Source organism: Caretta caretta, chromosome 2 (genome assembly GCF_965140235.1).
Source record: "Caretta caretta isolate rCarCar2 chromosome 2, rCarCar1.hap1, whole genome shotgun sequence".
Lineage (NCBI taxonomy): Eukaryota > Metazoa > Chordata > Testudines > Cheloniidae > Caretta > Caretta caretta.
The window spans coordinates 84047896-84075754 of record NC_134207.1 but is presented as its reverse complement, the minus strand read 5'-3'; the positions used below and the strand labels follow the sequence as shown (position 1 = coordinate 84075754).

Here is a 27859-nt window from a genome sequence, read left to right as displayed (position 1 = left end):
GGCATTCTAGTACAGGCAACTTAAACTTCAGGCCAAGTGAGAAGACTACTTATCTGAAGATACACCGCATGAGGCAAACACTTGTAACATTAAATTTGGCACATAATTTTGATGTCAAAACACACTAAACTACTTTAATCAAGACTAAATGCACTGAAAAGGGAAGATTATTTCTTGAATGTCTGTGTGACATACATTACAGGAAAACCATTAGGGAAATATGTTTGAAGTAGATGGGGGAACCGTAAAGACAGTAGAGCCTTTAAAAATATGCCTTTTGATATAGATTCTATGACTGACTTTTATCCATTAATAGCTCTTTTAAGTTGGTTAATGGAGACTGTAAATAAAGCTTTCATTGATGTAAACTTTGCAGACTTTGAACTCTTCTCCACTGTTCTTTTATATTAGTCTATATTTCTCTAACTATAAAATGTAGTTGCCACACTAGGCGGTCCTAGGCACTGTCCTTTCAGACAGGACAAAACTAAGATAAAACTTGCCATACACTAAGAGGATTATCTCTGTAGGTAAAATTAGAGTTATTGTGGGCAAACTGCATGCTTGGAACTTTAAATATTGTGGGCTTGCAAAATCTTGTTTAGTGTCAATAGGAATGATGCTAAATAAGTGTAGAAGTCTGAAAAAATAAGTGTCTTCATGGTGAGAAATCTGCAATTAATCTAGTTTTGAAATAAATTCAAGCAAATGATGTGTATTAGGAACATATTTAAGCATGACTGTTAAATTGTGTCTATTTGCAATAGTTTTAGCAGGGAAAAATCTATTTTTTGTTTTTATTACATCTTTGAAAAATAGTTGTATATTAGTTTTTCTTTTACAGTGCTTTTTCTGAATAGTAGTAATGTTGAGCTTTTTATTTTTAAATTTTGTTAGTGTAGTGGTTTATTTCCATACCCATTGGAAAGAAAATCTAAACTTGATTGTGGTTGGTGTAAAAAAGTTTTTATATGTAATCAAACAACCAGTTAAGTGTATTGTGTTCCAAACACTTATTGGAGGGTGCTTTGACAAAAGTGTCCAAAGTGGTTAATGCATTGATGCCTCATCTCACTTTTTCTGATGGTTTAAATTTATGAATAATGTGAGTTTTTTGTTTTATTTTGTTTTTATTTTTAGGTCACTCCAGATTTGAATTGTGTGTGATAGAAGCAGACTTAAAGTTGTTCTCCCTACTGTGAGCTCCATAGAGTACAGTAGTGGTTTTATAAAATGGCTTTTTAAAAAGTTGTCAGATGCATCTTTCTTTGAGAACAAATGTATTGAATATAGAAAGTTTGGAAAACAATGAGTTGCTTAAATATAATCTGTGAAATGAACAAGATTTACCCAGCTGCCCTAGTGCAAATAGGTTTCAGAGATACAAGATATATTTTGTTACTGGCAGTAGTTCATCAAGTCAGTCTGAAGTAGACTAGGTGGTTTAGACAAGTTATAACATATATTTTATGTTAATTTGAAACTAACTTTTGGCCTGCTTTTTCACACATGCAAGGCTCTTAAATCTGTTAAAATGTTCTTTACCCATTCAACTAAACATCCATGAGACTAAACTGCTTTTACGTGCATCAAAAAAGCATTGGAATTCTTCCCTTCCTACTTGTATTTGTTGCATTGATTGTTTGACTCTGTACATTTAAGGAAAAGAATGTACTGACTAGACTTTTTGTGGAGCAATAGCAATGGTTTATGGTTCATGTATTGTGGTGGTGTGTTTGTAGTATCTTAGAAGATTTCATGTGATGACGGTATGCTGCACCACAAAATACATCTCACTCCTGAGACATGAATTTACATTTTTATTTTAAAAATTATTCCTTCATACTCTGGTTCACATGTCTGCTGTACAGAAAATTTCTTTTTGCAAACTGTAGTTTTAGCAAAAAATCTCTTGGATTCTTGGCTGTGGGAGTAAGGAAAATGAATCATCAGCATCAAGTACAATTTCATGTGGTTTGGGTGGGGGTTTTTTAGGATGTACCCAAGAGCATAGTTAATATATATTTTTTTCACTTCTTGAATATAAACAATATGCTGACTTCTAGAGAACCTTGAAAGGGACACCAACAACTTAACGATGAAAATCTAATTTGAAAACTTTGTATCTGTTGTTGCAAGTAACCCCTAAAGTTACTTGAATTTTTTTCTGCCTAGATTTTTGGCTCCAGTTCAGGCAACTCAATCCTAGCTGATGAGCAGTTTTGTATCTACTGCATCCCCTCCTCTTGGAAACCTGTGCTTTCTCCCCCAGTCTTCAGTTACCTCACACTGGATAGGCAGCTCCTGACTGAAGTGGAGTACACTAATGGCAGCAACAGGAGTGCAGAAAGGGAGGCTTGTCTTTCTAGTGAAGTGAGTGGGACTTAGGAGATCTGGGTTCAATTCTTGATTCTGCAAAAGACTTCCTGTGTGACTCTGGATAAGTCACTAAGAGCTTGTCTACATGGGAAAGTTTTGCCAGTTTTACCCATATGATTAATCAGTATAGCCATTCCTCCTTTCCCTTTATGGAGGCACTTATTCTAGTAGCTTAAACCCCTTCCTAAATGGTATCAGATAAACTGAGTAAAATAAAAACAGTGATATCTAGCTCTTATCTACTAATGAAAAGCACTATCTCAAAGAGCTTTACAAAGGAGGTCAGCATCATTATCTCCATTTTACAGATAGGGAAACTGAAGCACAGGCAGGTGCAGTAATTTACCCACGTCACCCAGCAGGCCAGTGGTCAAGGTCTCCTGAGTTCCAGTCCAGTGTTCTGTCCAAGGCACTCATACCAGAAAAAATGTGTCTACACAGTAAGGTTATAACAATTTCACTATTGGTTCAAATTCATGCATTAACTCATACTGATATAATTTTCCCATGTATACAAACAAGTCCCTAATCTATCTATGCCTCCATTTTCCATCTGTAAAATGGGGATAATACTTCCTTTGTCTCACCGTTTGTCTGACTTGTCCATTTTAGATTTGTAAACTCCAAGGCAGGGGCTATTTCTTGCTATACGTATGTATGGCACCTAGCACAGTGGGGCCCTGATTGTGGTTGGGGCATCTAGGCACAACCACAATATAAATAGACAGTAACTTTAGGAGGAGCACCAGACGCTGTAGCTTCCATGAAGCCATCTGTGATTGGGTCATTTTCTTCAGTGTACTGCTTGGGACCTTTGCCTTCCCCTGAAATGAAGGAAGACCCGTCCAGAAACCGTTCACCTCCCAAGGTAAGCAGTGAGCAAGTAGTGGATCCTGTAGGTCAGGCACCAGGCAAAAAGAGGAGAGTGCAGTCTGAAGAGGGACTCCCAGTCCTCCCTACCGATCTCTGCTTCACCCAGCTCTTGTCATTCCCTAGTTCCGCTTCTTTTTGGTGTGAAAATAGACCTTTTTCTCCCTCTGCTCCTTGAAACTACAATCCCATAGGACCTTGGGGTCAGGTAGTAGGGCTTACCTTGTGTGGCAAGTATCTTTTAGGGTACATCTATACAGGGATAAAAGACCTGTGGCATGGCCGCAGCTGGCCCAGGTCAGTTGACTTGGGCTCACGGGGCTTGGGCTGTGGGACTAAAAATTTCTGTGTAGATATTCAGGATTGGACTGGACCCTGCACCCTCAAAAGGTCCTTGTTAGTCAAGAAACTGGCTCTTTATTGAGAAAATCAGTCACCCTCAAGAACCATCTTTGGCAGAAACATGAAATCTAATTTCTGAAGGAACTGCAAGCTGGTTGAGGACAGGTATAATATGTTCATCTGCTTAACTTTTTAAAACTATTTATTTAGGAAGGTTTAACCAGTTTACAAATCTTTACTGAAAATTGTTTTATACAGAAAGCTAACTTTAATAGAAGTGATGGCATCTGAGCAATTAAGAAACACAATTTATAACTATATCAATCTTTGCAGACAACTTTCCCATCAAAAAACTTTTTAAAAATATACCGTTAATATAAAAGGCACTTTCTTCTTACATAACTGGTTTATTCCCTTTATCTTTTCAGAGTTCTGTATTTGTGCTTCTCTTCAGTTGCTGCAGTGCAATGGGAGACTGCTGGGTTTTATTCTAGTGTCTGTATAGTCAGTGAAATCAACTAAATTCCAACTGCAGCACCAAATTCTGACCTTAATTACTTGTGCAACCCTGTTGAGGACAGTATTTGGCATGTGGAACCTCTTACTGGTTGGTTTTACAGTGCTATCAGTAAGGAAGGGGGAAAATATGTATTGCTGTTAAACTAAACAGATTTTGATCTGAGTGACACAAAACAACGGAGCCAACAGTGCTGTTTTTCCAGTAACTTTTCATTATAGAACCACTCTTTAGTACTAGTTGTACTAATCACAGACCTTCTGGTAGTTAAATTCTGTCCATTGTTTCACTGGCTTCTTTTATGCTCCTGTCTCACTGTCTTCACTCCTTCCCTCTCACCAAGTCATTATTTACAACCAATGACATTCTCAGCTGGATAACAATAGATTGGAGATTTAAAGTGGTTGTTGCATTATGCTAATGTTGTTATAATTAATTTTGATGAAGATACCCTGTAAATGAATGGTCTAAAATTTCATGGGTTGGTCACAGTGAAATTAGAAAATTTCATGATTTGCCAGTTTTAGATAAATTGTATTAAATAATACATGTGATGTAATTCAAGTAAAGACAAAAGATTATGCCAGTTTTGTGAAGACTAGAAACAATTAGTTTATCCTTTGAAGTATGCATTTCTTATGTGCATGTTCTTCACGTTTTATAGCAAAGGCAATACCTTTCATATCCAAACACATACCCTTTAGATGGAATTATAGAGCATTTCTTCCTTTTAACCAGGATTAGGAGCATAGGTTTTTAGCCATTCTTAGCGGGGATCTTTGATTTCCCTCATTCTTTTAATCTGCACCACCCTCCTACCTTATTAAATCAGTTTTAACTACTACCATCTGAAACCACCTTTTGTTCCACTGTGTTTGCCCAGTACAGTAAGCAAGGAGTCTCCACTCAGACACATTCAGGTTACTTGTTTACTTAAACAATCAGAAGCTTCAAGCTTAAAGGTTGAAAATCCACTGAACTAACCTGCAGAATATTAGTGACATTTTGAATTGTAAAAAATATTCTATTTTTATAATCACACAGAATTTTAATAGCAAGACTTTTTCCTTTAACACTAATTTGGAACTTCGTGTCCATAAAAAAGAGAGAGAATTAAGTATTGACTCCATAGAGCCAGTCTGTTATTAAGATGGGGAGAGAGGAGTTCTAGGCACTCTGAAAAAGAGAAATGTATAAACGAAAGTTCTCTTCACACTTGTCATCAGAGAATGGTAAGTGCTCAGACTGTAACAAAGAAAGAGGAAAGAAAGAGACCCAAAAAAAGGCTTCCCTCTGGACCGCTTCAGAATCACACTCCATAAGAGATATCCGAGTGTATGATGAATCAGGAGGAAAGTAAGAAATTCAACAACAAAATTCTTTTTTGGTATGGCTTCTAAGAGGGAACTCTGCATTCTCCTTGATCCTAAGGAGAAGAATGTTATCAAATCAGAGCAGGCACAAGTGAACCAAACTTAAGAGGTTCTCACATTATAAAAATTCAGTGTGGCACCCACATTAATTGAAAAAAAAAATCTGCTTTCATTACTCTTTCCAACATGCATACAGCAGTTGCCAGCCCACTGAATGCTCAGTAATTCTCTGAAGCCTTGGAAACCAAAGATGACTTTTTGCCCAAAAAACCTCACAGACTGCAGGGTAGAATCCACCTTATGGAAAAATTGAAACAGCTGTTCTGAGGGCTTTTCAGCCTGCTTTGCTCTGGCCATATTGGCCTTAAATGATTCAGTCAGAAGTTTTATCCATCAGTCCTAAAGATGTAAAAATGAGCCCTTCCCAAGATACTTTTGGTACAAGCCTTAAATCAAATATGGCCTCTTTTGAAGCACTCTGGGAGCCAAGTGTTTTATCAAACCAATGGAAAAGCAGTTCTTGAAACAAAAGATATTTTCAGGAAGATTCTACTATTGGAAGAAGGAATGAAAAACAATAAAAAAGCAGGCATTCCTTTTGTGACTCCTTCCCTGCTAGATTCTGTAGACAAGACTCAGACCACACAGAAAATTTGAAATGGGAAAAACAGACTAGTTGTACAGACGTTCTGTCACAAAAACTTGGAGTGCTTCTTGTCCCAGTGCATTCCTGGAGATATGGTGGCTCTCATCAGTTCTTCAAACTAGGAAATCACACCTTCTTTGAACAGGTAGGTGACAGAGATAATCAGCAAGGTCTATGCAATAGCATCAATCACTCAGACTTACAGATAAATTGGTTTTCCCCTGGCCCAACGTTTTGTAATCTAACAAAGCAGAAGTCAGAAAATAGAAGATGGAGAAATAGCCTTTATATTTTTAGCCTCTCAAACTACTCCACTTTGGACAGAGACCGAGGGATACTCCATCTTCCACCGTCAAGTTCCCAAGTATTTGCAAAGCATCAAAACTATCTTTGACCTGAACCATTTGGACGGATCAGTCAAAAGGGCAAAATTCAATATGGAAACTCAAAAATCTCATTTGTCAACTGTCTCCTAGAACAGTTTTTCTTCTGTTGGCCCTCAGGGAGGCTTACCTGAAAATCTCTTTCCTCCCCACAGCCAGTTTCTTTTTTTTTTTTTTTTTGGACAACATTCTAATTGGGGCCCCTTTCCAGTTAGAGAGCAGAATTGGACATCTACGTTTTTAGTCCATTTCCTTCAGAACATAGTTTCCTGGAAAACTGGCACTTGATTCCCAATTCAGTACCATGGGATCGCAGGTATTCATCTCTTATCTCCAAGGAGCCAAGTGTTGGGAGTCTGTCAAGCCTTTATCCTTAGTTAGATTTCTGTGAAGCCTAGTGAACGATGTTGGTTTCGCGTATAAACATAACTTGGGCCAAGTTTTTATTTATACAGTTATAAAGATCTTCAAAAGATCTTGTTCCTCCTTCTACATGTCTGTTTATCTCGTCTGTAAAATTACCTTGGTCTTATTGCCCCTGGAAGGGGTGGCATAAATTAACTGGGAAACACATCGTTCGTATAACTATTTTGTATTGTCTCTGGTAACACCAGCGGAAAAGAAGTGTTAAATACTTGTTGGAAGCTGCTCTGGTTATATACATTTTTAGTAACACATACTGTACTATAATAACCAATCCCCACATTACAGACCAGCTGTTTAGGATTTTTCCTTTCTCTAGTAATGCATTACAAAGCTAAACACTCAAAAAAGCCTATTGTTTCTCTCTCCAACTTCCCTAACCCTCCTTCCCCCCACAATACGTTATAGAAAGTCTTCATGTATGTTTTTATTTTTTTAAAACATGGGCTTTTGTCATTTTCTGTTTTGTGTTTTTAAAGGGGGGAGTATGTGATTTTTAAAGTAGAGCTCTTGGATTTTCTTTGGCTGTTTGTGTCTGAATGTGGCTTTTCCTTGAAGTGCCAATTGAATATCTATTGTTAATCTCTTAAACCTCAGAAAGAAGATTACCTTAACAGTGAACCAAAAGGCAGGGGGATCTACTGCATTCCTTGAATATGAATTCAAATCCTCAATAAGTATCTTTCTGCAGTCTGTTCAAATATAACATGATGGTACTTTTCACTACTAGCCACTATTTTAATTAATGAGGCTTGTCACAGAAACTATTTATAATCACTACAACATACATTAACATTTACACTGTACATTCGGCCAAATGTACAAGTGCTCTGGAGAGAATCCAGCAGGTTTTACTAGGTCAAGCAGACTTTTTTTTTTTTTTAAATCCTGAAGTCTCATTAGCTTGTTAGACAGATGTTAAAGATAGAGTACAAAACTTGACAGAATATCTCTGACAGATATTTAGTGGCACAGTATGTTTTGAGGATGCAGCAGCTTTTCCTTCTGCCGTCTTTATTTAATCCACATTATTTTTGTTTTAATAAATAATGCTCATGTATTTGTCTTCTTGAAGCTCTGACTTTGTATGACTTTATAACTACAAGCCAGATAATACATCATTTTATTAAGTACTGCTAGGAAAACACACTTTCACAAAGGCAGTACGGTTCATACTGTACACTTTAAAAAAAATTTGCAATGGAAATTGTCTACTAAAAGGGGTAGGCCTCAGGATTAGGCAACAAACCACACTGAGAATCCAGACAGACAAAATATGGTGGTTCATATCCTACTGGATTCAATTTTCCAGATGTAGTAGAGAGGTTATAAATAGGTGTTTATCGTTGGATTAAACTTAATTAGGAGTTACCTATTAGGAGCCTTCCAGATCTATATTACAGGATTTCTTTTGTAAGGTGTTTTTAAACAGCTAAACTCCATTAACTTCTCTTGAAATCATGCATTTATGTGATCCTTTACTTGGTTGTTCTAATAACATTTAGACATTCCCAACAGATATGGGTTAACTATAATTAATTAAAAAAAAAAACCTCCTTGGACAAATTCTGGCATTTCCATGATATTTTTGTTTTGTTCATCCCTGCAGAATTTTTAAACGATACTTGCAGGCTGCAACAATTCAGCTAGTTTGGATCTTTCTTTCTCTTAGCTAGTACAGTACCACAGATGTTAGAGACCAAGTGATATGGTGAATATTCTTATATTGATGTATAGGAATTATGTGCATTGAAATGAGAACATAGTTTTGTGTGCTTCCTCTGCCATGTGTTCATGGTCCATTTCAGGGCCTGAGAGTTCATTTTTAAGAAAATGAAAAGTGTCTTTAATATTTTAATGACCAGATGAAAAGAGAAATAAGACACACAACCTGAAAAAAAATATTTGAAAGTAGATGTATTGGGGCAATGATTAGAACTTAAGTTTGTTCCAGATGCAAATATCTAATGATTGAAGAGATCAGTGATGATTGCAAAGAAAAAATGTGGACAATTAATTACTTGAAGGAAGAACTCCAGTGTTCATACTTATTTGACCAGCTATGGAAGAAAGATTCATGCAATATTAACCATAGATGTCAATTAAAAGAGACTATTTTTTTTTATTAAATGCTTCCAATTTGTTACTGGTTTCAGTCATTTTCTCTAAATTTCTCAGTGATGTGGACTGCTAATTATTTCATGTTAAAGGAGACTTCCACTTCTGAAGTTAAGACAGAATTCTTATCTCTGGAATTGTCATGTCAGATCAGTGCTCCAGCTAGCACACAGTAGAACCTCCAGAAGTTATGAACACCTCCGGAATGGAGGTTTAAGTTCAGTCTCTTCTCATATAAAAGTCTTCCCGCTGCTCTAATCTTTCCATTACCCATCTTCCTACTTTTTCTGTCTCCTTAGAATTTACAGCCCAGGGAGGAATCATAATGATGAATATCCAAATACTGTTCTTGTTAAGGGCTGTCAGGGGGAAAAGTACTGTAGTACTTCGGGGGAAAAATACGTTTCTGTCAATTCTATGAATTCTACAGATTTCCATCCAGAAAACTTTTTTCATTAGTATTTGTAATCCAGGTATGCTAGCAAGCTAACTTAACTATTTTCTCCAGCCTTTATCTATTGAAATTTCAGCAGTTTTTGTGGCTGTAAAACCAACTACCACCTTCTTTTTAATTTTTAAGCAGTACTTAATCAGTATTTATAATAAGCCTTTATCATGTTTTCTACATTAACTGTATATCAACGGTGAGATGATTTTTTTCCCTCTACAGAAGCAACTATGGGGTGCATTAAAAGCAAAGAGGACAAAGGTCCAGCTATGAAATATAGAACTGATAACCCTCCAGAACTTGTTAGTTCCCACATCAGCCATTATGGATCAGATTCTCAAGCAACACAGTCGCCTGCGATAAAGGGACCATCAGTTAACTTTAACAGTCATTCCATGACTCCATTTGGAGGACCTTCAGGGATGACACCCTTTGGAGGAGCCTCTTCCTCGTTTTCAGCTGTGCCAAGTCCGTATCCTAATAGTTTAACAGGTGAGATTTATGTAAAATAATTTAATTTTTATCTTGTGACAGTCTCGTCTAGTAAATGTTATAGTGCCATACAACACAGGAAAACTTACATGGCCAAAACAGAACACTTTTCTAAGGGCTTCGGCTTTTCAAGGTCTTTCCCATTCACGTGGTAATTCAGTGGATATCATTCCAAAGAGTACAGCAAAGAGAACATCAATGGAAATCCAAGGCAGTAACAGGAGCAAGTAAGACTGTATTCGTGAGTCTGAGACATCAAAGATACATGTATGGAATAATGACCTTGAAATTTGGGGGAATGATTCAAAATGTAATAATACAGACAACAAAAAAGATTCAGGAAGTGTTTTTTGACAAAAGATTTCTTACGAGGCATATTAATACAGAACTTTGAGTAATAATTTATTTAACCTACAATATAGAAATGTATTTCCTGCACTCCTCAGGAGCAGTGCAAAGGCTTAGGGGAGCTGGATAATGGAGGAGCTGAGAAAGAGGGAAGTAATTGCTGGGGAAGGAGCCTTGAGAGTGAACCTGAAGAGGCATTGGGTGTGGATGGGAGAAGCATGGAACAATTTTTTTGTGTGAATGGGGATGAGGGGAAAAGGGATTGTTAGGGAGTTGGGGAGCCTTCCCATCAGACCCTGGCTGAGCCTAGCCTCTCCCAACCAGTCAAACACATCTGTCCCTGTTCCCATGTGGCGCTGCGCCCCCATTCAGCCATGCGTCCTCCCTGTCCCTGTGTGGCCCTGCCCCTCCAGCCCCCATCCCCATGTGGCCCTGCACCCCGACTCCCATTCATCCCCTGCTCCAGTCTGTCCTGCCACGAGCCCTTCTGAACCCCATTCCGTTTGGGTGGACCCCCGAGTAGCCCCGTGTGTCCCGCTCAGTCTGTGCCCCCATATTCTCTTGCCTCCTCATCTGGCCCCCCAGGCAGGGAGCTTTGAGGAACACAACCTCTCCTCCTCCTCCCTACTGGCTGCTAACTGCTGTGGCCAGTGAGTGGTGAGCCAGCGGCTGCTGTTCTGGTGCCACAGCAGCCCCTGGTGGGCAAAAGACATAACTGCAGCGCCTTTCTGACAAAATGTATTTTCTGTGGAGAAAAAAAAATCAGCAGAGCATATGAATTCTGCATGCGCACAATGGCACAGAATTCCCCCAGGAATAATGTCAATCACTTCCTTTACCTTGGTAGCTAACTGTTACAGAGAGCTGACATTGGTGAGGAAATTCAACACCACCTACAATGCACCATATGGTGCCGAAACCTGGGTCACGTACAGTAGACACTTCAAGATTCTTCAACAATACTATCAATGGTGCCTCCAGAAGAACTTCTGAATCAAGTGGGATGACCAATGCACCAACATTAGTGTTCTTTCCCAAGCCAAAACCTCCAGCATTGAATCTATGATCACCTACCACCAACTCCATTGGGCTGGTCATGTTCTTTGAATGCCGGAAAATCATCTCCCAAAGCAGGTCATGTTCTCATAATTGGACCATCGCCAACAGACGAGGGGTGGGCAAAAAAAGCAAAGGTGTCCTCAGAGCCAACATGAAGAAGTGCAGTATTGACATAAACTCACGGAAAACCCAAGCCCTAGACCGACCAATATGGAAAAGGACCTTGTGACAAGGACCCCAGTATTTTGAGATCCATCAAAGACAACAGGAAATGGGAAAGGAGGAAAGAATGCACTGCAGCCCGACTCCACAGTCCAGATCTGCCCCATCCATTGGGAAATGTCTGCCCCAATTGTTACAGGATCTGTGGATCCTAGGTCCATCTCATTAGCCACCTGTGAATCCACCAGTGATAACTGGCTATCATTTATGGAAGGCAGTCGTTAAGGATACAATTCTGTCATGGGGTCACAGATTCCGTGACTTTCTGGGACTTCTCAGGCAGGACTGGAGCAACTTTCAGTCCCCTGGGCTGCTGAAGCTGTCAGCGGAGTGGCAGCTAGCCTGAGTTGGGTCAGCCCCCGCTAGGGCTGGAGCAGTGATGGGGCTGGAGCAGGTGCAAACCCGGGCAGAACTCTTTGTTTCCCCCTTGTCCCCCAGAGTATTTTTAGTAAAAGACAGGGATGGGTTGCAGGCTTCTGTGAATTTTTGTTTATTACCCATGACCTGTACCTGTCTTTTACTAAAAATACCCATGACAGAATCTTAAGGTTAATAATCATCCTCAAACTCTGAGGGATCACTAATGAGTCTAGTCTAGGCTGGTCTAGTCTAGTCTAGGCTGGGGTGCACATTACCAAAAACTCAAAGTACTTGGCCACTGAAACACATGGCAGTTGACGCTCTGTGTAAACATCCGATAACTCAGGGCCGTATGCTGTGCCCTGAAGGTCTTTCGTCCCATCACTGCAACATCAAAGTATTACACGTCCTGACAGGCAATGTAAACAGAAGTGTGCAATCACTGAGCCTCTCCTTGGAGGTGAGGAAGCTGTAGCTGTGATACATAAAACATCATATCTATTCAGTTCTCCACCTAGCAAGAGAAGAAAACACATAGGCGGAGACTTGCTAAGCAGACAGACATAAATCTGGCAAGAGTGGTCTCTAAAACAAACTAACCAATGTCCTCTTCCAGAATGGGACCACCCAGATATCAACCTCTTCACTTCCAGAGCAAACACAAAATACCTCTTGTATTGTACCAGAGCTGGAAGAGTCTAGAAATCCCTATCAGACACGTTCCTAATGAGATGGTGTTCATAGCTCTTGTGTGCCTTCCTTCAAAATATCTGTTTCTCAGAGTCGTCTTGGAAGATCAGATAGCCCAAGGATGAGATTTGCTTTGTCTGTGTCTACACTACCGCTGTATCGATGCTCTGGAGATAGATGCACCAGGAATCGATTTAGTGGGTCTGGTGAAGACCCACCAAATCAACCACAGATTGCTCTCCAGTTGACCCCAGTACTCCACGCCGAACGAGAAGAGTAAGGTAAGTCAACGAGAGACACTATCCCATCAACCCAACACGGTGTAGACACTGCAGTAAGTTGACCTAAGCTACGTCGACTCCAGCTATATTATTCAAGTAACTGGAGTCGTGTAACTTGGGTCGACTTACTGTGGTAGTGTAGACATAGCCTTGTAGCCCCCCTAAATCCGCACCAACATTGTTACTGTTTCCTAGAGCTGATCCTTATTGCCTCTCCCTCAAGATTATCAGCCTTAAAATGGGCAGCTTGCAACACAGAGGATAATATCCCATCCACTACTGACCACTCCTGATGACAAAATGCAGACAGTTCTAACCCAATCAAGGCAAAAATCACATCCAAGATTGAAAATGTTGCCTAATAAAGATTTGATTCCATCTTAGTCTAAAATTTGCTGTAATTCTGGCCTGTCTTCTGTATAAAGTGCTTAGACCTGTGTGTAGCCTCTCGAAGCACACCTAACATCCCCTCTGCTTACTATCAATGTGTTGAAGCAGACTTACATTTTTCAATCCACTGTTGCTGGATTTTTTATTTTTATTTTTTAAGTCCTGATCAATGCATTCAGCCTCTACCAAGGAACTTTATGAAACCAATATATGCCTTTCCTTCGAACCTCTCAGGGAAATTTCCCTAGAGTGAGTCTTGTAAAGGCTGCTTTTCTAATTGCCATAGCCTCTTCTTGGAAAATAAGTCAACTACAGACCTTAATAACTATGCCACTTTCTATTGTGATCCACAGAGAAAAAGTGATCATGATACCCCACCCAAGTGTTATTCCTAAAGTGGTATTGGATTTCCACCTTAGCTGGTATATGCCCCTCCCTGTCTTTCCCAGACCTATTCCCATCCTAGGCAGGTAATTTGCACAATTCAGATGATAAAAGAATGTTTTTCTATTTAGAGAAGACAGGCTCTTTGTCGCTTATGGGAAAGATGTCTGGGAGAAAGTCAGAAAATCTTCAGTGAAATAGTTTTTCCATCAGAAAAATGCCATATTGACAAAATTGAAATTTTTCACAAAATCATATATGAACGTTCCGTTTGGGGGGAAATTTTGATATTTTTTCTCTCTAAATGTCAGTGTTCTATTTTGACATTTTCAGAAGAAAACGTTTCAATTTTTTTTACTTCAAAATTTATTTTCTATAAAAAAAATTGTGAATGAATGAATTATGAATGAAATGTTTCAGATTTATTGAAGGAAACATTCTGATTGAACCAAAACTTTTTTCTTGATTTCATGTATGTAAAAATGTTTAAATTTTGGCTTTTTATCCTAATTCAGAATGAATTTTTTTTTCCAAAGTCTCAATTTTTCACAGGATGGGGAAGTCCATTTTGTGACCAGCTCTAGTCCGGGAAAACTTAGATCTAAATAGGGTCTTCCTCAGTAGAATATGAGGTGCACAGAACTATGTGGCATCTTAGCTAGACTGCCAATTCTTGCAGGCATAAGATCCCCCTCAGAAGGCTGTATAGGCTTCAGAGTCCAAGCTCCATCCTGAGCCACAACTTCAAAGTGCTGTCTATCGAGCTATTTTCCCACCGGCCTGAGTCCATCAACTGAGGCTCGGAGTCTTGCTCCCACAGGCTCCAAAATACTATGTAGACATACATGTCATGAGAATTTAACAGTTCAGGAGAAGGAACTGAGGCGGTTGTGGAGGAGCACATTCCTTTATATAGATCTGGGTATCTGATGTATGATTCAATGTTTGGTTGCTCATGCACCTACCCAGCAGAGATGCCTTCTGAAAGAGGTTTCCATGTATTCACTGCCAGGGCAACAGTCAAAGAACAGCATTGGTAAATAACTTCTTTTGCTGTGTGGTTTGCATTTGCATGCATTATTCTGTTATTTTGGTTAGTATTGTGTAGTTTAACTGAATTAATAACTTCCTAGTTGCGATAAATTGTACAGTTGATCATGAAACGTGTTGGCTGGCTGGTAAGCAATCAACGCATCTGTCATAATGGAACTCTAGAGTATTCACTTTTGTCAGATGTTGAAGCTTAAAATATAATCAGATACAGCTTGTTTCCTTATGTTTGAGCATCAGTTGTATATTTGTGTGAATGTGTTTAAAGTGTGCATTCTTGCCATTTTCATTATTTGGTGCATCACCTTGACTTCAGACTAAGCGAGTGGTTACCAGGCAAAACTGATGAAAATCATGTTGATGTCATTTGTTTTATGCACCATCCTTCAACTTCTGGAAAAATTCAGACAGCGTGCTCTATTTCTTGGGCAAGCCGTGGCCAATTCTCTATTCATAAGAGGCTAAATTCTTTGTAGTCTAGGTTGTTGTAGTTCTTTTTAAATCCTTTCATGACTGTAAATTTAATTTTCAGTTTTGCTTCTTTCTCATAATGTTGACTTGATTTGATTTCATGAATGATCTAACAAGAGGTCTTCCACGAATTTAGCTGAATGCCTCCTAGCAACTTTGATCTCTGCCTCCAGGACATACCAATAGTAGAAATTTGAGATGAAAAAGACGTTTTGGGTCATATAGCCTCTCATCCTACAAAATGTTTGTACTTAGTTTTAAATGTGCAAAACAGTGGCGCTTAGAACTCCCTCGAGACTGTTCCTCAGTAATAGATCTGAGAAAGATCTTTACTGATAGTCCATCTGAAATTTTCCATTCTCAATTTCATCCAATTGCTTCTGCTTCTATTCCTATTCCTCCTTGGTGTTTTACACCTTTCAAATATTTGTAGACTCTTATCACATCCCTCCTGTGTCATTGTTTAGCCAAGTGACATAGGGTATCTTTTAGGGTAAGACAGAGTGTTGTCTTACCACTTCTCACACCTCACTCAAAGGACAGACGCGTTAACAGTCCCCATGCTTGGAATAACTGGCTAGAAAGGCTTGGAGGAGCAAATTTCAAATGGATTGATGCAGTAAGCTCACTTCTCTTATGAAAAATCTTATTCAGCATTCTCCCAAGGGTGATGCAGCTGTGCGTCATCCTCAACACCAGTCTCCCTTCCTGCTTTTTATGGCTGGGAGATAACATGTATGTTTTACTACTATGTGGAATTATGCTATAGTGAGGACCTTTTTTTAAAGCATAATAGAATGAAAATGTTTTGTCCCCTCTGGAATTGGCCTCTTGTCCGGTTAATCCCATGCACAGATCTTGATATTTAGTTCCAGAAAAGTGGAGAATCCATGGTGTAATGTCTGGAGATGCTCTGCCATAAAACTAGTTTAATTTATAAAAATGTAAGTTAAAAACTTAAATATGAGGATGGCTTTTGAATCTATTTTATGTTCCTTCTTTAAAATATATTTTTAAAAAGCAACTCTTTTGAGTTTTATCATTCTTGATGTCTTGTGTATAGTAAGCCCTGTATATGGTCTGACTGGAAGTACCACTCTTGATTCTCTAGTGAACTGCTGTAATCTTGTTTGTATTTTCTTTTTATAACTCAACTCACCTTATCTGAGGATTCTCTTTATGTAAATTCCCTCTTAATGAAAAGAAGTTAGCCAGTCTATTGATAAGTCAGCTTTTGCAGCTTGACAGGATCTAGTATGCAGAGAACATTTTGTTTGTTTTCAAAGCAAAATTGATTAGCTGCTGTCATAGACTGCTTTTTAAAAAAATTAATCTTAGTGGTATTGCTATATGATATGCCTTTTTCTTTTCATAAGGTGGTGTAACTGTTTTTGTGGCCTTATATGATTATGAAGCTAGAACTACAGATGATCTTTCGTTTAAGAAGGGTGAACGGTTCCAGATAATAAACAACACGTAAGTATTTTCTGTCAGAGACTTCTATAATTAGTGTTACTTTGGAAATAAATACCTTCAAGATACCTTTAAGATTTTTCAACAAAGAGTAGACAGGTTTTCACCTGATTTACAAAGCTCCATAAATATGGGCTTAAGAGGACTACATTAACATACTAATTAGAGCTGGGTAAATTTAATTTTTTTTTTCCAATTTGGCCAGCAAACCAAAATTCAGAGAAAAATACTTGGTTTAATTCTGAAAATAATTTGAATTTGTCAGCAAACTGGAAAAGCCCAATTTGTGTCATCCACAAATGGGGGGGGGGAGGCGTTCTGACCTTTTTAGTTCAGTGTTTGCGGCACTTGCCTGGAAGTGGGAGACCCAAGTTTGAATCTCAACTCTGGAGCAAGGATTCCGATCTCCCCCTCCCAGGTGAGCATCCTAGCCAATGGGCTATAGGATTTTCTGGGGTGGGCTGCTCTCAACCACTTCAGTTGAAGTTGTTCCACTTGTGTAATACTTAAATATTCATTGGGCCAAAGAAGGGGGAAAATTTGTAGCCTGGTGATTAAGGCACTCGCCTGGGAGATATGGATTCAGATCCCTCCTTTGAATCACAGGGTTGCCAATCTTGGTTGGACGTATTCCTGCAGGTTTTATTACATGACATAATATTCAATTAAAGATTAATCTTTAATTCCTGGAGACTCCAAGACAATCCTGGAGGGTTGGCAATCCTAGAACTACATGTGACAATATGCTGAATTCATATAATTCTCTGATCTAAAATTTGTACACAGGATTGTATTTATTTACTTTGTCCCTCCCTTGTAGCTCAGTGTGTACATAAAGGCAGCCTGCTGTGGTAGCTACATAACAGTACTTAAAGATCTGGATTCAACAGAAAAGGACTAGAGAATTGGGTTCCATTCCCTACGCAGTCACAGATTTGGTTTGTGACCTTGGACAAATCACTTAAACTCTTTGGGTGAAGTCCTGTCCTCACACAAGTCAACGGGGAGCTTTTGCTATTGTCTTGAGTAATTGGGATTTTGTTCCTTGTCTAAAAACTGGGAATTAAAGGATGGAGAAAGCACTCTGAGATGTCTAAATTGCCATAAAGTGTGCTAGCACTGGAACATCTCTTAATTTGCGTATCTATAGTTGACAGTTTTCTGCAACATTATAAATGCATTCATCAGGTTTTTTTTTTCTTTTAGCGTTTTTTTAATCCTGTTCATCACGAGGTGCCATTTTTTCCAGATTGTCAACAGTGGCAAATATTTGTCTGAAATGTATGAAAGTGATTAGAAGGCACTTCTAAAAAAAAACCTTCCTAAAAATTTAACTTTGCAATATATAACTGGAACGGCAATATCTTTGCTTAATAATCATATAACAAAGCAGTCTATTACTCTACACCTTATATGTCAGTAAATGCCTTTCTCTTGTACATATTTCTGTTTTAAAATATGAAATGAAATTAAGATGTACACATGCAGCTTATGATGAAGTAAAAAATTTACTGGCAGGTACTGCATTCTAGTTGGGATGATTGTCCTCTAAATTTAATTTTGCATTGGCTAAAATTTGATCTGAGTTGAATATTTGTGGATGATAATACATCACTTTGTAAGAGTTTATGCAATTTAGAGATAATTGCTATTGCATTTCAGGGAAGGAGACTGGTGGGAAGCAAGATCCATTGCTACAGGAAAGACTGGCTACATCCCGAGCAATTATGTAGCTCCTGCAGACTCCATTCAGGCAGAAGAGTAAGGCATTATTCAGTCTTTTGTCAGTCACTTTTGCCCATAATTTACTACCAAAGAATTATACGTAGGAACTAATTTACTACAGTGCCATATAAGTAGCAGGTTTCAGAGTAGCAAGATAACATTTAATTCGGGAAAGTATGAATATGATACTTCTCACTAATTAATGGATGGGAATACTACTTAAATAGTAACAAGTATAGATATGTGACTTTTTAATGGAATGCATTAATACGTATGAGATTGTTTATATGTGTGTGTTTGTGTTTAAAAACCTGAGTATGTCTGAGTGTGAAGATAACTGAATTGGTATACATACCCTTCAATGTGTTATTGCTTACATCTAACAGCCATCTGTTTCTCAATCAAGATATGCACACTTTGGAATGCAGTTGATAAAATGTTGTTTGTTAACTAGGTGGGCAAACCCAACAGGCTCCATCACCCTGATAGTGAGTGAACTCAAAGTTCTAAGCAAACATTTTACATGGATGGCATTCCAAAGCTGTTCAGGGTTTAAAGCCATTGATTCCTCCAAATCTCTGGGACAGATCTGTGTGAGGGGACAGAAAATTGCTCAGCATCCCCAAAGATCAGTGAGAATTGAGGCAACATTACCATTTTTACTGCCAGCACTTCTTACAATTGAGGACAGACACAGCCCATAATCTTTAATGTAGTAGTTAAGGAATCACCTGAAGTTTCTTTAGGGATTCTGAGATGTCTCAGGTAGTGCTTGTTTGCTAGGTAGTGGGTACCTAATTATTGCGTTAAGACTTACAGAGCTCTGCTGCCTTTGCCTCCACAATGCTAGCAGTGGGAGTGTTTCCCAGCTTTCATTGCCCTGTTATGTGGTCAGGACTCTTCCAGTCCTTTTCTTCACACATCTCACTGCACTTCTGGGAAAGAAGCCCAATTCCCAGCTTGCTTCCTGAATCTCAGTCTGAGACTTCAGTATATCACTACTGCTTCTGCTGCCACTACCTGGCCCTTTAATATTGAATAGCAGCTGCATCAGAGAGAGACAAGCATTTGTTCTTAAAAATTAAATCTTTCAGCTGCTTACAAAATGCTGCTCTATATAACCAAAAAAGTAATATTTAAAATTCCTAATTGAATTACTACGGCTGCAGTGCTGCACCTGTGATGGCAAAGCAGTAGCATCAATGGAGATGCTAGTGCTGATATATCCAAGTTTTGGGGATTGTTTCTAGAAGTGAGATGTTGCCCAAAGAGTTACTCTTGGGGGAACTCTGCATCACTGGGCATGCACAGAATTCCTGGCCCCCGTAGATTTCTTTGCTTCCCCGCAGAAAAATTATTCCCCGCTCTTGCAGCTTCCCTTTGCTTCCCCGCAGAAAAATTATTTCTGATGGGGAAGCAAAGGGAAGCTGCAAGAGTGGTCACATGCCCTTCTCCAGCAGTTCAGGAAGATCAGTTTGAGTGCCCAGAACAGCCAGCAGAGATGTAAATAACTGCCAGGGCAATGGGGCTGGGTAGTTAGAGATACACTCTGTCCTTCTTGCTCACTGTTGCAGCATGTTCAGTGTGGAGGGGCAAGGCTTTAGGGTGTTTCTGAGGAGGTAGGTTTGGGGAAGGCTCTGTCCCCTCAGGCAGAGTAGAATGTAGCAGCCTGCCTGCTTAGTGAATTGTTTCCATTGTTCATAGTGAATTCCCCCAGGTATAAAACAGTATAAAACAGGTGTAAAAATGTCCTTCACAATAAGGCTCCTTTACACCACTCTGGCAGTGTAAAGGAGCCTTAACTCTGACCTCCTTGCCCAGTCTCTGAGGAAGGTAAGAGGAAGGTGTTAGGTTTGATCCTGGGTTTTGTTATGTTCTGTTAACACATCAGAGGAACCTACAGCTTACAGAGGGAGGCTTCTTTTTCTATATTAATATATACAAATTATGGGACAAATTATTTAATCAATTTGTGAGCACCTGTAGGATAATAGGGTTGTAAGGAAGAGCCAGCCATGGATTTGTCAAGAATAAATCATGCCAAACCAACTTAATTTCCTTCTTAGACGGGTTACTGACCTAGTGGATAGGGGGAAGCACTAGATGTGCTATGTCTTGATTTTAATAAGGTTTTTGTCACGGTTCCACATTACATTTCTAATAAGCAAACTAGTGATGTGGTCTAGATGAAATTACTATAAGGTAGGTACAGAGCTGGTTGAAAGACCGTATGAAAAGAGTAATTATTAATGGTTCACTGTCAAACTGGGAGGGTGTATCTAGTGGGGTCCTGCAGGGGTCAGTCCTGGGTCCAGTGCTATTCATATTTTCATTAGTGACTTGTGGAGAACATACTTCTAAAATTTGCGGATCACGCCAAGCCGGGAGGGGTTGCAAGCATTTTGGAGGATAGGATTAGAATTCAAAATGACCTTGACAAATTGGAGTTGGTCGGAAAGCAACAAGATGAGCTTCAATAAAGACAAGTGCAAAGTATTTCACTTAGACGGCAAAATCAAATGCACAACTACAAAAAGGGGAATAAGTGGCTAGGGAGGTAGTAATGCTGATAAGGATATAATGCATTATAGTTGATCACAAATTGAATGAGTCAACAATGTGATACATTTGTGAAAAAAGCTAATATTATTCTGAGGTATATTAACAGGACTGTCATATGTAAGACACAGGAGTTACCATATATACTCGTTCATTAGCCCATTCATTTATAAGCCTACCCCCCAAAATGGATAGGTAAAAATAGTAAAAACTGTATGACCCTTTCATAAGTCGACCCTATATTTCATGGGTTGGCAAACTTTATGGCTCCCAGCCCATCAGGGTAAGCCGCTGGCAGGTCGGGACGTTTTGTTTACCTGGAGTGTCTAGGCATGGAGCCCCTCAGTTCCTTGTGGCCACGGTTCGCCATTCCCAGCCAATGGGAGCTGCGGGAAGTGCGCGGCCACAAGGAACTGATGTGCTCCATGCCTGCAGATGCTCCAGGTAAACAAAACGACAATGTATTAGATATTCAATTCAATGATTTCATAGAGTTTAAAATCAAATTTTGGTGTAGACCCATTTATAAGCCGACCTCTGCTCTTTGATGCATCACTTTTTTACCAAAAAATATTTGGCTTATGAACGAGTATATATGGTAATTATCCATCCCTCTCTACTCCGCACTGGTGAGGCCTCAGCTGAAGTACTGTGTCCAGTTCTGAGTGCCACACTTCAGGAAAAATGTGAATAAACTGGAGAGAATCCAGTGGAGAGCACCAAAAATGATTAAGCTTTAGGAAACCTGACCAGTTGTTCTCCCTGTCCACTGAAAACAGGACAAAAAGTAATGAACTTAATCTGAAGCAAGAGAGTTTTAAGTTAGATATTAGAAAAAACTTTCAAACTATAAGGTCGATAAGATCTGGAATAGGCACCCAAGGGACACTGTGAAACCTTCATCACTGGAGGTTTTTAAGAATAGGTGGGACAAACACCTGTCAGGGATGGTGTAGGTTTACTTGGTCCTGCCTCAGTGCAGGGGGCTGGACTTGATGATTTCTCAAGGTCCCTTTCAGCCCCTGTATTTCTATGATTCAATGAAATGAATAGAAAAATATAACCTGTAAAATATGCTAGCACAGTGCCTGTTAATTTAGAAGTCAGAATTTCTTTCCAGTGAATGGAAGCTCAGTCCAGAGATTTTGCTGTTCAGGGTGAAGTCAGATACTTTAATCCCTGCTGTTCCTTATCAGTAGTCCAACAGTTAGTAGTGGTATAGATTTATGTGAACTATATTTAGATGAATATCAGTGTTTGGGAGTTTGCATTATGAGCAGAAACGCTTTAGTGTTTGGCCTTCTGTTATAAATCACCATGTGAGTAATGATGATGAAGCAGCATTGCATCTGTATCTCAAGACCTTGCTGCCTATTTAGGTGTAAGGGCCTATATGAAAGGCCCCTAAGATTTGAAAAAAAATTAAGTGAAACTTATACAAGCAGAATTTATAGTGCTATTTTATGCAGATTATTACCACAGTATCTTCACTAACCTTATCAAATATTTTCTTTAACTTCTTCTAGATGGTATTTTGGTAAGATGGGCAGGAAAGATGCAGAGAGATTACTTTTAAATCCTGGGAACCAACGTGGTATTTTCTTAGTACGAGAGAGTGAAACCACTAAAGGTATTTTTTTAAGCTTACTTCCTCTCTATGGCAAAAGAGTTAATTGTTTCATTTAATTGTTTCATATGTGTACACTTTTTTTTTTTTTTTTTTTTTTTTTTTTTGGTAAGAAACAACATTTTAACTGTTTTTTCTAGGTGCTTATTCTCTTTCTATACGTGACTGGGATGAGGTCAGAGGCGATAATGTGAAACACTACAAAATCAGAAAACTTGACAGTGGTGGATACTATATCACAACCAGAGCACAATTTGAGTCTCTACAGAAGTTGGTTAAACACTATACAGGTAGGCTCAAGTCCCTACAGTCCAATACTAGTTTAATGGTTTTTACAAGAAAAGAAATTTGAATAAATGGTACGTGGGTATGTTTACATTGCAATGGGCTCACTCAGGCTTGAGCCCAAACTCCCCTTTTGTCTACACACTCATCTCTCAGGCTCGGACCTAGGAATCAAGCAGGGACCAAAGGTTAGCCCTATTACTTTGCAATGTAGACACAGCGCGCGCGTGCACACACACACATCACCTCGGGACCCTGGGAGTCTGACAAAAGTATCCCATGGAACAACTTCCATTGTCCTTTCTATCCCAAAAATCTCCTGTTGACTCCAGGGAAATGGTGTAGTGCAGCAGCTCCATGAGTCAGCGTTTAACCTGTCTGTTGTCTTCTGAACACTGAGCTGCAGACATACCATCAGAGAGCCTTCTGTGTTCGCAGTGGAGACAGATCAGAACAAGTCTTTTGCAAAGTGCACTGCTTCATGGTCATGGGTGTACAGCCAGATTTTGGTGCATCTCTAGAGCGAGGCGAGCAAAAGAGTGGATTTTAGTAAGGGTACCAGGAATGACTACAGATACCAGCAAATAACAAAGAAGCTGGCAGCATTGCAAATTAACCAGAGCGGGTTAAGTGGCTCAAGACTGAGTACATGAAAACAGGAACCAGAACTGTACCTTGGACAACTTGCCAGCATCATGCCTGTTTTATATGGAGTTTGACTGGATGCTGGGCACTGCACTGAACATGGAGCCAACAGTAGCGCATCATGATGTAGTCAGCCAGAATGGCGCCCTTCTAGCCCCAGAATCCAACATTAGGACTGATAGGAGCCAGCAGCAGGTGCCGAGTGAGGACAGTGAAGTGACTCTTACTGAAACTGTCCCAGAGGAGGTTTTGCAGTAGGAGAAGCAGCAGCACATCCTGGGGCCATACTCAAAGGAGCAGTTTGATTTCTTCTCTTCTCGCCGCCCGCCCCCCCCCCCCCCCGTGTCCCCCCGCCGAGGCACAGCCCACTGCGGAGCCTGCAGCCGACACGGAAGGGACAGAAGCTGCCCCTGGGCCTGGTAAGTTTCTGGCTCCATTTTAATGTTATATTACTATAGGGATAGGAGGGATTTCCATCCTATGAACCAGTGCAATAGTTATTAAAGGACCCAGCTAGTAGTGTATATCCGCTAATGGCAGATTTTATGTCACCAGTGGCTTGGCTGCACCCTTTCCTACCTTCCACTATGTGGAGTTCAAAATGGCATGCAAACAATAAAAACATCTTGAAAGTGAATTTTTACTAGGGCATTTCTATTTCTTAAAAGTAACCTTACATTGCCAGGCCTATAAGTATGTGGCTCTGTAACCGCTCAACAGTGTAACGAGTCGCCTGAAAACAGTGATCTGGATGGGTGGATGGGGCCGGGGTGAAAGGGAGTGAATGTGTTCCATTTACAAATCTAGTCCATTTCAATTAAAGGTCCATAGGTCCATGCAGTCCATTTTTGAAAAAATTCATTTGCTCCAAATTCAAGTGGGGTTTGAAATTTTGTCCAGAAATGGGGGTGGGGGGAGAGACAAGGAGACTGGCTGTGGAGTTCTGTGTATTTCCATACAGGCTAAGCCATATGAAAGCTAATACATCATCCTGTTGAGTCCCCTTTATGAATTCTGACCCAATCCCAGATGCTGATAGCTGCAAACTTGTCCTGAAGCAGGAACTCCAGATAGGCAGTCGCATTTTGGGGAAGGGCATATTTTCCACGGCCACCCTAGTAGCTGACCAGTGCACTTCATTCATAGATGAGCTGTTCACTCACCACACATTTGAATACTTAGGTGCATACACTGCAGGTGTCCCAACAGTAGCTTGAAATAAAATCTCCTTTGCCAATTGGGCACCACAGCAACTGTTATCTTCCAAAATGTGGAAGTCCTGAAATAATAGAAAAAGCTTTTGTAGCATGGCTGTTGATGGCACCCCCCACCCCAACCCAAGTAGTTCTGCAATTTTTAGAAAACAAAAACAGCTTTGAATTTTTAACTTATCATTGCCTCTGCACTTCTTTAGCTGAGATTAACGAGGCAGTGTCCAGGGAACTTCTGTGGTCTGAAGCATTCCTCTTACAATATATTAAAGTTCAGTTTGGAAAAGTAAAGTTTTGTCCTTTGAATTTCCACAATTTCTATGCTCCTGCAGTGAGCTATTGAGACAATAGCCCTCTGTGTCTTGTCCTATTCCAGGCCCCTTGACCTCTACTGGCTCTGGTACCTCCACAGCTCACCCACACTGCAGCAGACGCCCGGGTCAGTGTCGTCATGGACCATTCCAAGAGGAAGCATTTCCGTGATGAATTTGTTGTTGAAGTTCTGGACAGGGCCAACAAGCAGGTCCAGTACTATAAACAGAGAGGAACTTATGGCTAGAGGAGAGACACGGTGAGAGGAAATGGCTGGCTGTATAGCTTGAGGGCAGGGTTTCAGTGAGAGAGCAGGCGCTTGCCTCGCAGTTCCTGGAACAGGAATGGCAGATAAGGATGGAGGACAGACCTCAGCAGAAATAATTGTTTGAGCAGCTGATATCACTAATGGTCACGAGTAGTGGCTCCTGCTGCATCACCAACGCCACAGCCTCAGTCCCCCTGTGATGCAGTCCAGAAACAGCTTGGAAAACTCCATGGCTGGGTGCCCCATGCAGTTGAGCCCCATGAACAGTGGCTAGGCAGGGTTATTTTACCCCATGCAGTCCTCCATATTGGACCCCCTCCCATATGGATGCCTCCACCCCTACTGCCAAGTGCACGACAAACAAGGAAAGGAGAATGGGGGGGCAGGGAACATGCAACAGTAAGGGGCTTCTGTCTTGTAGATGGTTTCACTCTTTGCACTTGTTCATGCACTCTGTGTTTTGCTTTTTCTTAAAGGTTCTGTTATTGATGTTTGGCTTGGTAATGGCAGTTGGCTGCCTGGCAATGGGCAAATGTTGTACTTTTCTAATACATGTTTATAAATAAAGCTTTTATTTAATCAAGAAAGTGTGTTGCTATCACTGCATCACATCATACAATGTGTATTTAAAATAATAAAGTTAAACACATGATCGGAGCAAACACCATTCCTCAATGTGATTATCTACATAAATCTATATTTCAACCACTTCCCTGCATCAGTCCATACTGTGAATCAGCCCCTGGCCCCCATTTCATAAATGGTCACATCATTCATAAATACACTGCATGGCAATCAAATCCCCACCACTCCCCAAGCACTGAAATCCCTCAGAATCAATGACCCGCATCCCCACCCATCCACAAGCACATTCAGAAAGGTACTGTTCCCCCTCTTCCATTGTGTCATGTAAGTTCATAATGTGAGAGCACAAACCATCCCCAAATTCTGTAGCCTGGGTGCATCAAGCTCCAGCTGTGGTAGGTGCACTTTCTGGCTGAGTGCCAATTCAGTGGCCTCTTACTGTCATAGTCCATTTAGGGGAAAATGGCTCACCTCTGGTTTCACAAAGATTGTGAAGAGCACATCACAATAATTTGGACAATACTGATGACCCTGACATCCAAATGGGTCGGTAGACAGACATCTCCACGGGATTTTCAAATGAACATTCCACAACTGTTGTACACCTGCTGACCGTCTTTTGCCAGCGCCTCTGAAATCAGAGTATGGTTTCATAAGTCAAAGCAAAAGGGGGTGGGGGGGCATGGCAGGATTCCCCAGAATAATGGTAGGGACAATAAGTCAATTTATGATCATGTCATTTGATGGGAAGAGTGTCCCAGCCTGTCCATAAATACAGACTTGATGGGCGAAAAACCCTGGCATCATGATCTTCCCAATGCAACTCTTGTTGACATTCCATAAATCATCTTCTGTGGTCCATGAGGGCATGCATAACAAAGGAGTAGAACCCTTTGCGGTTTATGTACTCCTGTTTTTTGAGGAGGGCAAACTATAAGTCCCTTCAGTGGTTCTGGTGCACTTTGGAAACCCCATTCTCTCAAAGTCAGCAGTTACCTCAGGATTATCTTTTATGCCCACATGGGGTAAACCACACGTCTGAATGCCTCAGAAACTTCCACTACCACTTCAACCACAATCGACTTTCCGACACCAAACTGGTTGGCAACAGACCTGTCTTTACGCTGGAGGGTCAGGACAAGCTCCTTATGAACTCCAGAAATGTAGCCTTCTTCATGAGAAAGTTTGGGACCCACAGCTGGTCATCCCAGGTCTGCATGATGATGTGATCCCACCTGTCTGTGCTTATGGCTCTGCACAAGAAGCGTCGGTTTGTATAGGGGGCATCAATGGCTATACCGAGTGTACTGAGCAGCATCAGCCAGCGCAAGTCCACAATGCCTGGGTAGACCTCCACCTGCTCTATCCTAAGCCCTGTCAGGTGCCTTTGGTGGTTCCGAAAACACCCAAAATGTCCACCAGAGCCTCATGGATGCTCTACCTGTTTCCTGACACAGGAGTGAAAGTGCAAGCCAGAGAAGTTCTTCAAAAGGTGCCACCTCCATGTTGCTGGCTTTGGTAGCTGGGAGTGCATAGACAGTCTGCTCAGTAGCCTGTGGTGTTGGGCTGTTCAAACTTCCTGGAACATGCAGGGTGGGCAATAAAGTTTTCCCACAGTGCTAGAGCAGCCACGTTTTGTGAGGGTGCTAGGGACTCTGGGGTATGGCCAGTTTGATTTGGGTTTGCACGCTGCAGCAAAGAGTCTTAACGGATTAATGACAGGTTTCACAGTAGCAGCCATGTTAGTGTATATTCACAAAAAGGAAAGGAGGACTTGTGACACCTTAGAGACTAACAAATTTATTTGAGCATAAGCTTTCGTGAGCTACAGCTCACTTCATCGGATGAGCCGTAGCTCATGAAAGCTTATGCTCAAATAAATTGGTTAGTCTCTAAGGTGCCACAAGTCCTCCTTTTCTTTTA

At 40.3% G+C, this 27859-nt stretch overlaps 1 protein-coding gene across 1 annotated transcript in view; it reads left to right on the top strand.

Annotated features, from left to right (window-relative positions):
- Positions 1 to 27859, top strand: part of YES1 (YES proto-oncogene 1, Src family tyrosine kinase) — a 68106-nt gene that overhangs the window by 25424 nt on the left and 14823 nt on the right. The window contains exons 2-6 of the mRNA XM_048840409.2: positions 9722 to 9991; positions 16623 to 16722; positions 18382 to 18480; positions 22530 to 22633; positions 22771 to 22920. Of these exons, the coding sequence (XP_048696366.1) occupies positions 9730 to 9991; positions 16623 to 16722; positions 18382 to 18480; positions 22530 to 22633; positions 22771 to 22920 (715 nt within the window). The 5' untranslated portion in view covers positions 9722 to 9729. The remainder of the gene's footprint in view (positions 1 to 9721; positions 9992 to 16622; positions 16723 to 18381; positions 18481 to 22529; positions 22634 to 22770; positions 22921 to 27859) is intronic.